The sequence below is a fragment of the Sinocyclocheilus grahami genome, unplaced genomic scaffold (assembly GCF_001515645.1).
Source record: "Sinocyclocheilus grahami isolate Dianchi unplaced genomic scaffold, SAMN03320097.WGS_v1.1 scaffold20.1, whole genome shotgun sequence".
NCBI lineage: Eukaryota > Metazoa > Chordata > Actinopteri > Cypriniformes > Cyprinidae > Sinocyclocheilus > Sinocyclocheilus grahami.
Genome location: NW_015505199.1, coordinates 1,273,783 through 1,287,235, shown reverse-complemented (window position 1 = coordinate 1,287,235; position 13,453 = coordinate 1,273,783). Strand labels below are relative to the sequence as shown.

The 13,453-nt window shown below is 42.6% G+C and overlaps 3 protein-coding genes and 1 long non-coding RNA gene across 15 annotated transcripts in view; 2 read left to right on the top strand and 2 right to left on the bottom strand.

Annotated features, from left to right (window-relative positions):
• The window catches only part of LOC107555729 (paternally-expressed gene 3 protein-like), a 38,522-nt gene that overhangs the window by 24,823 nt on the left and 246 nt on the right, over nt 1-13,453 (bottom strand). For 4 of the 12 annotated variants that reach the window (XM_016238681.1, XM_016238674.1, XM_016238687.1 and 1 more), the window contains exons 2-4: nt 13,397-13,449; nt 11,915-13,320; nt 11,551-11,593 (exon numbers count right to left, since the gene is read on the bottom strand). In XM_016238681.1, coding sequence (XP_016094167.1) covers nt 11,551-11,593; nt 11,915-13,320; nt 13,397-13,449 — 1,502 coding nt within the window. Of the gene's footprint in view, nt 1-9,751; nt 11,642-11,914; nt 13,321-13,396; nt 13,450-13,453 lie in introns of those variants that run through there. The other 8 variants (XM_016238615.1, XM_016238624.1, XM_016238658.1 and 5 more) reach the window with 8 other exon arrangements.
• On the top strand, nt 657-1,171 carry LOC107555831 (uncharacterized). Its single transcript, XR_001605208.1, has 3 exons — nt 657-738; nt 952-1,047; nt 1,098-1,171. It is a non-coding gene; the product is annotated as an uncharacterized lncRNA (long non-coding RNA).
• Nucleotides 1,321-2,299, bottom strand: LOC107555818 (uncharacterized). Its single transcript, XM_016238720.1, has 3 exons — nt 2,218-2,299; nt 2,097-2,146; nt 1,321-1,934 (listed from the first exon to the last, which is right to left on the bottom strand). The coding sequence occupies exons 1-3, from the start codon at nt 2,244-2,246 to the stop codon at nt 1,342-1,344; spliced, it is 672 nt and encodes a 223-aa protein (XP_016094206.1). The 5' UTR covers nt 2,247-2,299; the 3' UTR covers nt 1,321-1,341.
• Nucleotides 3,812-13,453, top strand: part of LOC107555825 (rho guanine nucleotide exchange factor 10-like protein) — a 117,839-nt gene continuing 108,197 nt past the window's right edge. Inside the window, exons 1-3 of the mRNA XM_016238735.1 lie at nt 3,812-4,142; nt 9,017-9,274; nt 9,758-9,779. Coding sequence (XP_016094221.1) covers nt 9,049-9,274; nt 9,758-9,779 — 248 coding nt within the window. The 5' untranslated portion in view covers nt 3,812-4,142; nt 9,017-9,048. The remainder of the gene's footprint in view (nt 4,143-9,016; nt 9,275-9,757; nt 9,780-13,453) is intronic.

Sequence of the window (13,453 nt, the reverse complement as noted above, 5' to 3'; positions counted from 1 at the left end):
AAAAAAAAGGCAGCGGTTTTTAAAAAAAAAAAAAAAAAAAAAAAAAACCACACAACCCCCACACACACACCATGACAAGCAAGGTAAATGTACCAACAATAGAACTTCACTGGTCAAATATATCGAACTACCAGTAGACAAGCGTTTCTTCACCCCTTCCTAGAAGACATCATACACCTAACATTAAATATTAATGCATCAGTAGACCACATTAAAGCCTTTGCCAATTTAGATTGCCGAAAAAGGACCCAAACCACATTAAGCGATTTATTGTTTTGTGAACGCAAAAAAAAAAAAAAAACCCAGACTAAATGAAGTTACATCAACTACGCAGCTATGACGTCACTTGCTGCAACAGCCTCAACATGCCTGGTGACAAGCGCTCGTTTCGAGTAGTCTGGGAGCGCAGTATCCTGAAGGTCAGGCTGCAACACGGACTCATAGCTTGAAGCAAGTCGTACATTACTGGGTTGCTCTAGGGGTTGGGAACCAAAACTGGAAAGACGCATAACTTGACTGCTCTGGCATAGAAGACAGCTGGAATCCAGGCGGAAGAGACACCGATTGGCCACTGGGCTGGGACACAGACTGGTAGTGAGCTTGCACTGACTGGTAGCTGGCTTGTGCTGACTGCAGGCCACTGGGTTGAGACAGGTTGGTATCCGGTCAGTCCTGGTTTTTGGCCACTAGGTGGATGCATAGACTGGTAGCTGGCTTGAGCTGACTGCAGGCCACTAGGTTGGGGCACAGACTGATAGCTGGTTTGTGCTGACTGCAGGCCACTAGTTTGGGGCACAGACTGGTAGCGGATTTGGGCTGATTGGTAGCTGGTTTGTGCTGACTGCAGGCCACTGGGCTGAAAGACAGGCTGGTATCGGGTCAGTCCTGGTTTTTGGCGACTAGGCTGTTGCATAGACTGGTAGCTGCCTTGAGCTGACTGCAATCCACTAGGCTGTGAGATGGGCTGGTATTGGATCCGTCCTGGCTTTTGGCCACCAGGCTGGGGCACAATCTGGTAGAGCGTTTGGGCTGACTGCAGGCCACTGGGTCACTACAGACAGGTTGGTATCGGGTCAGTCCTGGTTTTTGGCCACTAGGCTGTTGCATAGACTGGTAGCTGGCTTGTGCTGTCTGCTGGCCACTAGACTCGTCCACAAATGGAGAGATGGCTTGCTCAGAACGTTGGCTGCTGGCTTGATTTGACTGTTGGATGCTGGGCTGGGCCATAGGTTGGTAGCCTGCCTGTGCTGGTTGTACACTGCTGGCCTGAACTCTGGATTCATAATGTGACCCATGGCTGCCCTGCACTAACTGGTAACCAGGTAGGGAGGACGGATTTTGTCACTGCACAGGCTTGAATATAAAACCAGAACTTGAAGTCTGGACTGGCCTAGTACCAAAAAAGAACTCTGAACCAACATGCGCAAGTCTACCTTTCTGGGGTTTGTTAAATGGCTGTTGGTCACTGGACTGGGAGCTGGTCTGCATTGGTTGCTGTCTACTAGACACTACGGACTCCCTACTAGTCTGCACAATATTTTGAGAACTGAACCGTGCTAGCTGGGGTACGGACGCACGGTTCACACTTGTACCCAATGCAGTTGCCACAGAACCAGAAACAAGATGGCCACTACCAGCTAAAGATATCGGAGAACCTTGAAGTTGGTTTCTAGCACTGGAGTCAGAACCAAACATATGAACACTTGTCACTGGACCAGAGCCAAAAGAGACTGTTTGAGGGCTATAGCTTGCACTGCTATATACACCCCTAACTACAGCACTGTAAGGGATATTCTTGGATCTTAGAGGCTCAATGGAACCAGATACAGCTCCTTGGCCATACCAGCTGGAATTTTGTGGTTTCACAACATCCTGCAAAGGGGTACCAGCCTCATAGGATCCAGGATAACCTCCACTGCGGACAAAGCCATCAACTAAGGAGAAAGGGGGGGAAAAAATAAGTCAAAGGGACATGTTGATAAACTTGGATTACAGAACTTGACTGAATAAAAAAAAAAAAAAAAAAAAAAAAAAAAAAAAAAAAAAAAAAAATAAAAAAAAAAAAAAAAAAAAAAAAAAAAAAAAAAAAAAATTACCACTTCCAATTTGACCATGGACACAGAGACTGAGAAAGGCCAAATAAATTCTGTAAAAAAGACTTTAGTATTTGATAGAAGAACCAAACAAAGATAAAAAAAAAGTGATTTACAATCATACCTTAAGAAACGTATAGTGGTGTCCTCCATATCCAGCTAGAAATACACCAGTTCTCTACCTCAACACCACCACTACAGAACCATAAAACACACATTAGACCCCAACACATATTAGCGTTACTAAACTGTTCCTTTATAGTGCCTGCACCTGCCATTTACCTGTTGTTTCCTGATAATCAGTTGTCATGGAAACGTGTAATATGCAATTATTAGGTTCAGGTGTTATAGCTCTGATCATGACAACTACAGTTTCATTCCCCAGTCATGAGAACTACAAACAATGAAGATAAAACAGCAACATCAACTGCACACCTTTAATTTTACAGAGAATTGAGTTGAGTTTCTTATGAGGATAATATTATATAGGCCCTATTTAAACCCTGGTATTAAGATCTGTCTCTGATAGGGGGAAATGTTCACCAGTGGTCATGTGTTAACATACGTCTCAAATGTATCTCCCATGATCACTTGTTTTTCAGGCTTCTAGTGAAGGGTCTGATTTTGTTATATATATGAGCACATATATCATTCACATCACTGTTACTGTTTGTTGATAACTGTTCTTCTAAATGTACTTTAATTTTAATCGAACCTTCTTGTTCGTGTGCATATAAATGTGCATTTCCAAATGTTTCGATTGGACGATTATTGTTGTTTAAAGCTGCAAGTAATCTGCAAACTGTATAAGCTTTCTTTAGATCAGGGGATGATTAACAGGTAAGTAGGTGGTCCTTCGCTGATGTAGAGGGAGGAAATTATTATTCACGATAAAGATGACCATTCAGGTGCAGCAACCCTTATGGATATTAATTCCCACAATTTTAGAAATTCTTGTTCCAGCATTTTAGGATCTATAATTATTTCACTTTGCACTCTGTGTTTTTGCTTAATGGGCCATATTCATGTTTACATTTCTGTGTAAATGTTTAATAAATCTATATGTACATAATTGGCAATTCGTATTTATTCTACTTAACTGAATACAACAATTTGCCTAAGAAATTAGGCACTGAAATGTTACATACCATCTACATACAACTATTTAATGTATGTATGTATACATATGTATGTTTTAAAGACCAGTGTTTTAATTAAAAAGAATTATAAAATAAATCTCTAATAAGGTTTAATTTTTTAAGTTAATTCTAAAATGTTGACAAAATCATGTGGTAAAAATTGTAAATTGAAATATTTGAAAATGTATATTTCAAAATTGTATTATTAAAAAAATGTTTTTCAAACAATCATGAATTTTTTATGTAGTTATATATATTAATATTTTAAGTATTGTGATATATCTAATTCTATTGTGTATTGCAGAGTTTGCACAATGCTGAATGGTCACCCACTTAGCTAATACTCTTTGTTCCACTTTGGCCAGCTTGGAGATGTTGTAATCCCTGTTGCTCTTTCTGTCTTTCTCTCTCCCTCTCTCCTTTCTTCTCCAGGCTTGCCATTCTCTGTTTTTTCCTTTAGCCTTCTAGACCCAGCCTCTTGGTCATCTAACTTGACTTTAATTGGACGACAAGTCTGCCAGCAGCTCAGCCATTGGTGGAGCTTAACAGCCATTATGCTTGTTCAGAAGGGCTGTAACTGTACAACAGCAGGGGAGGGAAGAATGAGTGAAAAGAAGGGAGTGACAGAAGCCGGGGGAAGAGGGGGACTGATTCAGCTGAGAGCAAGGAGGAGTGGAGCCGTTAGTGCACGGAGTAGGGAACTTGCTGCCTGTGGGAAAGTAAACAGCACAGGGTATTTGCCGCCCTCTCAGAGGCCTCAGTCCGGCAGCAGTGGATAAATGGAGGATGAGGATGTGTTCAAGGAGGCAGCTGATTTCATAGCAGGAAGTGCATGGGAGGTTGTTGGGATTAAAGTCCTTCTTGGGAGGTGCTGAAGCTTTCCTGTGGAAGTACTACTGAAGACAAAAAGGTGAGTTGTGCTGTTTATTGGTCTATCAATTTCACTTTTTTTCTTGCACACTAATACTCTAAGTTTGCTTCCTGTTCATGCAACAAAGGCAGGGGCACCATGAAAAGGGGTCTTTTCTCTAGAGTGGGGGTAGGAGAAGAGAAGACAGAAGAGGAGGCTGTGCACTCTCCCTAATTTTGTGGCTCATTGGGAAACAGTGGGATCTTACTAAACCCCAAAGAGACACTTTCACAGGCAGTTAACCCCCCCCAAAATAGTTCACCCCAAAAAAGAAAATTCTGTCATTTTTACTCACCCTCATGTCATTCCAGACATTGTATTACTTTCAGTGGAACACAAAAGATGATATTTTGATACATTTCAAATGGTTTTGTCTATACAGTGGAAGTCCAGTACTGAGACATTTTTTATTATCTACTTTTTCTCTGGTTCAGACGAATGAAAGGTTGGAAATGATATGAAGGTGATTCAATGAATTTTGGGGTGAACTATCCCTTTAATCCAGTGCTAACCAGCAGAACTTCTGACACAGATGCACAGATGCAACTCCGACTTCCTTGTACATTTCCAGAATTAGATAGTTTAAAAATGGGCTGTGTTCCGTTTCCCTCCGTTTTTCTCTAAGACAGTTCAGCATCATTAGCAGTCCATGCAAGTCCGAGAGAGAGCTGCAGTACAAATGCACCCTGTCAGTAGTCTTTCCAAACCAAAGGGGGTTTTGGGCCCTCTGGGATGACAGAGGCATATGTACAATCCCAGGGGCCTCCTAGCAGAAGTGACACTGGATATTGGGTGGAGGGAGCTCCGTCCACATGAATTTAGAATTTGAAGGTTCCCCGTCTAAGGCATGTGAGAATGTCCTCAGAAAGTGAAAGGTGTTGTATGAAGCCCTCTGCCCTTTTTGAGAACACATTACACAACAGCATGAGAAAAATGAAACACTATATGTTCACAAGATGAAAGAGGAGCTTGTGCTTTTTATGTGTTTGTTTCTATAGACGTAAAGGCAGAGTTGAACAGATCTTTTGAATCTGTGCACGTCAAACCACATGCTTTGAAGGTTTGAGTATGTGAATGAACAATGACATGTTACATGACCCTCTTTGTTGTGTGTTTCATGGTTATACTGTGTTTTGGCATCACTATTATCAGGTGGCCAATGGAATTCCTTGCTTCAGTCATTTACACATGGTGACTCTGTATTTTATTTTAAATTCGCACTGAAACGGAGTAGAAACAGACGTTTTTTCTGTATTGTTTTATATATCTGAGTGTAGTAGATTATCAAAAAAAAGTAGTGTGGGACTTGTATCAGTTGTTGATGGATTTTGAGATGTGGGCATTCCACTCAAAAGTGAATGCAAATGAACTCAAGCGGATCAGAGAAGTCATGCACACGTCAGAGAGAAGTCTGTTGTTTTCACTGCAAGGCCCAGTTGTGATAATATTATTGACTTAACAACACTTATACTATCAGATAAGAACAAAATTTGAACTGAATTGAGCTAGATAATGACACTAACTTTGCAAAATCACACTGTTGTTGAACTGAATTGAATCAAGATTGACTTGAGCTGAATAATAGCAAAGCTGCTTTACTTGTGTCAAAATTGATGAACTTTGCATCATTTACAATTATTAAACTGAATTTGAACAACACTGAACTAAATCAAGCCAAATAATGACACTATTATCTTCTGTAGAGCTGCTTTACAGCTCTTTTTTTTTGTAATTGATTTATTTTTACAACATTATCACTGTTATTTTTCTGTTTATTAATGTGAAGCTGCTTTTAAACAATCTGTATTGTATAAAGGAGTGAATATTCATTTCATGCTGAATTTAACATACTATTAATTCAAAAGTGCATTATAGACAACACCAAAGATGAATAATGCATCCTTGCATGTCTGCGGTCTGCAGAATCCCCTACTGCTGAGCTGGCACATTTTGAGTATGTGCATTTGTGACAATAGAGGACATGTAGAGGTTTGTACACAGTCCAGCTGTTTAAATAGATGGGTAAGGTGCAGATTCCATGGAACCTGCCGTTAAGTCAGAACACACTGGTGTTATTGTACATATATCCTGCACTTTTTGTCTGTGAGCTAAAATTAAAAAGATAAAAGCAAGATAAATATACACATGAAAAAAGACATATAGTAGCAAATTGCAACACAACCTTATTTTATAATCTGACATTATGTATTTTAAGATTTTGCAGTGTATTTATTCATGCCGAGCACATGTCCAAGTTTAATACCCTGTGGACGAGGATGACATCATTACTCTGTATGAATCACTGTCGGCATATCGCTGAGCTGTCTTGTGAGAACTCCAGCTATCTCATGTGACGGACTCTTGGGACATTGATAAGAAGCGAAAAAGGAAGTTTCCTCCTTGAGTCGATACACTGCTGCCTCCATAGTTTTATTATAGCAAGTACCAGTGGTTGTCAGCTGGTGGTATGCAACTCAAAACTGGGTATCAGGAAAACAGTACTGAAGCAAATATATAATATAATAATGTACAAAAGTTACTTAAATACAGTAAATATTCTTATATTAATCAATAACAATGTAAATTGTGTTATGTTATCAAAATGCTGTTGCTGTTGTCAAAATCAGCAGGCGTACATACATTGTGACATAGATCATTTTGGGAATGGCACTAAAAGTCTGTCTACTTCCTGAAGAGAGTGAATAATCCACTAGGGGGCAGAATATGTAGTATTGTAGTTTTTCAGGAAGGTATTGATTGTGTTGATGTGGAGGCCTTAAAAATGAATGTATCCAATACGATACAGTACATTTGGCATTATAGGGTTAAAAAGGAGGAGAAAATACTAATCTAAGCGGAGGGAGACTGTGCACATACTTGTGCGCCATCAGCCAATCGGCATCGTCATGATGTCAATTTCCTGTGGTTGTCCTTGGTTAAGACTGTCATGTCATACATTGCTATCAGAAATGGATGAAATATTGGAGACAGATAATCCTTTCTCTTCAGCGGTGCTTGGTCCCACCATTTCTCACATCACATATCACTGACCTTTTGACTTGTGATCTAACAAACAGCCAGGCATTCCTCATGATGAATGCAGAAACAATGCTTTGTGAGTTTGTTCAAAGGTCTCATCACAAGAGTGCCATTGTGTGTGATGTAACATGAAGTGGGTTGGCTGGAGAAACTGTGTTTATGGTCCACTGTAAGGGATGGTCCACTTTATCAGAATTGACACACATGAATAGGGTTACTGAAAAAACATGTCTGTTGTTTTTCAGGCTCCATTCATTACATTAGCATTTTTGTAACTGATTCAGTATTTGAATAAACATATAGGCAAACAACTTGTGGTTAGGTCTTCAAACAACCTTGACTTAAAGTGATGGTGTCCATTGTACAAAAGATATATAAGTAACTATTGATTATTAAATATTCTAGCGAGCCTGGGTAAATTAGTGATGTGTTATAGTTATGTAAAGTCTAAGCAAGTGGATGAGGTAAAAAAAATCTGATGGTACTTTTTTCTCTTGTGGTTGCGGCTCGCATCAAGTTCAAGACATTGATGCTTGCATATAGAACAGCCACAGGCTCAGCACCCACCTACTTCCACTCACTACTACGAATCTACATCCCCTCCAGAAGTCTGAGATCCGCTAGTGAGCGACGCCTCATGCTACCATCACAGAGAGGCTCAAAATCACTTTCCAGAACATTCTCGTTCACCATTCCTGGCTGGTGGAAGGATCTTCCCACACATATCCGGAATGCTGAATCCCTGACAATTTTCAAGCGACAGCTGAAACTCATCTCTTTCAACGATACTTGACTTCATCTTAAATTAAAAAAAAAAAAAACTTTGTCTTTCTCTTTATTTATTCCTTTCCTTCCTAGCTTGTAGTTATTTGAACAATGTCTAAAACTTGGTATTACAAGCACTTCCTGTGTCTGTTTGCCTCTTTAAGAAGAATCGCTTTATGTATTCCCCAATTGTATGTCGCTTTGGATAAAAGCGTCTGCAAAATGACTAAAGTAAATGTAAATGTTGTGGACATATTATTATGCAAACCAATTTTTATAGTCCTTTAGGCTTATAATCTTCTATTGCAAACATAGATTTTGGATAATAAATAAACACACATCAATACATAACTGACATTCTGCTTTGTATGCCTGGTTGTGACATCATTTGTGTTCTGCAGAGAAAACCTTATTAGCTGTAATCTATTCCCTTATCCCTGCAGTTTTGCAAATAATCCAAGTAATTCCTGTACAATCATCTCCTCGTGGACAGTGAGGTCATCTACCAAAAGGCAATATCAGCAGACGTGTCACTGCATGAAATTGTGCCAATAAAGGAAACAATTGTGAGGTCATTAAACTGCAAAATGTGGGATGAGGGAATATTTTGTCTTTAATTAATGGTGCAACTCATTAAATGAAGCTCTTTTTTTTTGACAGTTACATAGGCATGATAACAAAGGAATGTTTAATAAACTGTGTATAGTGCTTTAGGAGGGGGAGGAAAACCTCCCAAATGCTAAATCACTAAATTCCAAAGCAGGCTTGCCTGTAATTGCAACTTGATGACATCATTTTCATGTTATCTTATAGCGTTATGGTTCAAAATATTATGTCCCAGTGATATACAAACTTGCATTTCATACAATAATGTAATTTACAAAAATATATATTTTTATTTTCAGTGTAAACAGAGTAGGTGCTGTAAATGTAAACAAAACCTTCATGCCTTAAATATTAATCATGTCATATATATATATATATATATACACACTTTATAGAATCGCAAGTAAAAGACCTACACACAGTGTAACATGTACGGAGTAACATTTTTTTTTTTTTTTTTACAGAGCCTGTGTCAACAGCTTCATCTCACCAGTACATGGAGAAGGATGTGGAGGAAGAAGAGCAGAGAGAAAATAAATTCAAAGATGAGATCGGCAAACAAAAGGGCAAGACTACCTTTGGAGAAGAGACTGCAAAATGCAGTGAGCCTCAGACACATTTAAGTGAATTGGAAGTGACTCAGGAAAAATATTCAGATGACTTATCCCAAGCGGTCACTACGGTTTCCCCTGCTGGTCAGGAGTGTACCAGTCATAACACTAGTAAGTTTCTATTTTCAGTCATTTTCACACATCTGGTTAACCTGGGAAATCATTTGGTATTGGGAATTACTGAACTACAGTACATGCTGGGGACCTTTTACCATTTCAAGGCAAGCTCTTACTATACTTAGCCAGAGAGCTTACCATTTTGGCATATACCTGCTTAAAAGTTAAAGCCAGGTTTCACAGACAGGGATTAGATAAAACCCAGGACTAGGTTGCAGTTCAATTAAGACATTTAACCAGATTTTACGGATGTGCATTTAAAAAACAAAAAAAAAACACCAGCTTTAGGCAAAACCATGGCACTGACAAGATGTTAGTGCAAGTTTGTTAATACAGCTCAGACATGTTTTAGTTTGGGACTAGGCTTAAGCCTCGTCTGTGAAACCAGGGGTAGCAGTTATGTTCAATGGAACGGTTATATCAGTCAACTACTAGATTTGCAAAATCCTCACATTTTTCCACCCAATTTCTTTACAGATTTGTCAACCACCAACAAAAGGTAAGACAGTTAGTCTTCACTTAAAAACCCACAGAAATACTTGCTAATTACATTTTATTGATACGTTCAAAATGAACATTATCCACAACCAGAAAACTGCAGACACAAGTAAACAGCTATGACTTCAGTTGTTGCAACAACCTGGATCTGCTTTGGGACAAATGCCGGCTACTTTGAGCTGGTCCAGGAGCATTCTGGTTTGTGACGGGCTGATAATTCAGTGCTGGATACCGAAGCCCAGGTTGCACTGACTGAGACGCAGACTCGTAGCTTGAAACGAAGCGACTACTGGGCTGCACCAGGGCTTGGGAACTTGATCTGGATACAGATTGGTAACCTGACTGCCCAGGCATAGATGTTTGGAACCCAGGCTGCGATACGGTTTCATAACTTGACTGTACCTGGGGCTTGTACCGAGACCGCACTGGAATGGCTGGGGATAAGTAGCCAGACTGAGCTAGTGACTGGCGGCTAGGCAGCATTTGAGGCTGGGAACCGGACTGCCCTGCCATAGAAGACATCAGGTATCCAGACTGAGAGATTGTCTCAGAACTTGACTGTGCCTGGTATCCGGATTGTTTTGGCATGACTTGGGAAGAGTAGCCAGACTGAGCTAGTGACTGGTGGCTAGGCAACATTTGAGGCTGGTAGATAGATGGTTCTAGCTTGCTTGAGGGTTTGTAGCTGGATTGCACAGGCTTAACTAGGGGCTGATACACATCTTGCCTTGGCTTGGCCAGAGGTTGGTAGCCAGGCTGTTGCAATTGCCTCAGAGGTCCAGATTGCAGTCCACTGAGCGGTGACACAGAACCATAACTGGGCAGTCTGTGCTTAGCAAGAGGCTGTCGGCTTGGAAGAACTGGAGGTTGGTAGCTAGGCTGTTCAGGCAGTTGTGCTAGTCTGAAAGTGGACTGGAGTGTTGATTGCAGTGGTCCAGGAGGGACATGGCTGCTGGGTGACACCACAGACACATAGGTGTCCTGCCCAGGCTTGACTGGGACCTGGTAACTAGGTTGTACAACAGGTTTGATGCTCTGAGCTAAGGATGGAGATGCTGGTCTGGATGGAGGCTGATATTCAGTCCATCCTGGTTGGGCTGCAAGCTGGTAACTGGGCTGCAATACATACTCCTGGCATGAATAAAGTTTGGAGCCAACCTGATAAAGTTGTTCCCCTTGGGCCTGCAGTGGCTTGAACACAATTGGTTCACCATGCTGGACTACAGACTGGTAGCGGGATAGTGCTGTTTGCAGGCTGCTTGGCGGAGTCACAGAGTAGCTGGCTTGTGGTGACTGTTGGCTGCTGACTTGTGCAACTTGTGGCCTAACCGTTTGGGACACGGACTGATAGCTGACTTGTGCTGGTCGTTGGCTACTGGACTGAACTACAGAGCTATGACTTGGATTCTGGAGTGGCCTGGTAACAGAAAGGAGCTTAGAACCAAATTGAAGCCTACCGTTATGGGGCTTGAAAGGAGTCAGGCTACTGGGCTGTGCCACATACATATAGCTGCCCTGTGCTAGTTGTCCACTGGACTGAACAGATTGGCTGGCCTGAACTAGTTGCTGGCTGGAGGTTTGGGCTACAGACTGGCCACTGTCTTGCACTGGTTGTTGGATGCTGGGCCGGGACATTGACAAGTCAACGGCATGAGGGAGTTGCTGGCTGCTGAGCTGAGCCACAGACAGGTCAATGGCCTGTGGGGATTGCTGGCTGCTGGCCTGGGCCACAGATTGGTAGCTGGCTTGTGCTAGTTGGCTGCTGGGCTGACCCACAGACAGGTCAGTGGCCTGTGGGAATTGCTGGCTGCTGGCCTGGGCAACAGACTGAGAGCTGGTCTGTTCTAGTAGTTGGCTGCTGGGCTGAACCACAGGCAGGTCAGTGGCTTGTGCTGGTTGTTGGATACTGGGTTGAGCCACAGATGGGTAACCGGCTTCTGCGGATGCTGGTTGCTGGACCACTGACTGGTAGCTGGCTTGTGCTGGTCGTTGGCTACTTGACTGAACTACAGAGCTCTGACTTGGATTCTGGAGTGGCCTGGTACCAGAAAATAGCTTGGAAACAAATTGAAGCCTACCTTTTTGGGGCTTGAAAGGAGTCAGGCTACTGGGCTGTGCCACAGACAGGTCAGTGGCCTGGGCCACAGATTGGAAGTTGGCTTGTGCTTGTTGGCTACTGGGCTGTGCCTCAGACACATAGCTGCCATGTGCTGGTTGCTGTCCACCGGACTGGGCAACAGATTGGCTGGCCTGAACTTGTTGGCTGCTGGGCTGAACCACAGGCAGGTCAGTGGCTTGTGCTGGCTGGACACTGGGCTGAGCCACAGGTGGGTAGTTGGCTTGTGCTAGATGGCTGCTGAACTGGGCCACAAACTGAGAGCTGGCCTGTTCTAGTTGTTGGCTGCTGGGCTGAACCACAGGCAGGTCAGTGGCTTGTGCTGGTTGGACACTGGGCTGAGCCACAGATGGGTAGCTGGTTTGTGCTAGATGGCTACTGCCCTGGGCCACAGATTGAAAGCTGATTTGTGCCGGTTGCTCACTGCTAGGCTGGATGACCGGTGCAAGTTGCTGGCTGCTTGGTTGAGCTACAGTTTCATAGCTAGTTTGTACTGGTTGCTGGCCACTGGATTGGGCTAATTGCTGGCGGGATGACGGACTCATAAGTGCATAGCTAGCCTGAGCTAGCTGAGGGCTGTTCAACTCACTGCTGTGTTGCACTATTTGGTAGCTAGGCAGTGACATGGATTCATTTTTGGGGGGCAAAGGCTTGAAATACCCAACGCTTGCATCCTGAACTGGCCTGGAACCTGAAAAAAGCCTAGAACCAGTTTGCCAAAGTCGATCTCTCTGAGGCTCAAGGGGCCCTCTATTTGACTGCCTTGCAGACTGGGAGCTGGCCTGTGCCAATTGTTGGCCACCGGTCTGGGTTAACTGCAGGGTGCTAGACTGGGCCATGGTTCCAGAGCTGGCTTGTCCTGATTGCGGACCACTGGATTGGGAGATTGTCTGCACTAGCGTTTGACTGCCGGGCTCTGCCACAGAGTCATTGCTGGTCTGCAGAGGAATTTGGTACATTAGCTGCTCTGGCTTAGGAACAGAATCACTACTTTGCAATGGCATCAAGACCATGGAAGAACGGATAGTGTCAGAGCCTTGAATACTAACTGACCGACTTACACCATACCCTGACATGCCCATACCTGCTGCACTACCCACAAGACTACCACTTCCAACTGAAGCACGTTGAGAGTCCTGAAGCTGGCTTCTAGTGTCTGAACCAGAACTTCCACTGGTCACTGGACCACCTGAAGAGCTAGTCTGAGAATTGTAGCTTCCAGAACCATAGCCTCCATTAACTGCAGCACTATAAATTATATTCCTAGAACTCCGAGGCCTGATTGGTCCAGCAACATCTCCTGGGCCATACCAGGTGTAAAAACGTTGTAGTTTAACATCATCCTGCATGGGTCGACCATCTTTTGGTATATCAGGGTTATAATATCCAGGATTGCCTGCATTGCTGACAAAGCTATAGCCATCAACTGCAACAAAGACAAGAGGCATCAAAGACAATGTTGACAAGGTTCAGTTACATAATTTAACTAAATAAAAACTTACCAGTCCAAATGCCGTCATGAACACCAAGGCTTAAAAACACTGCCAAAGAAAAACTGT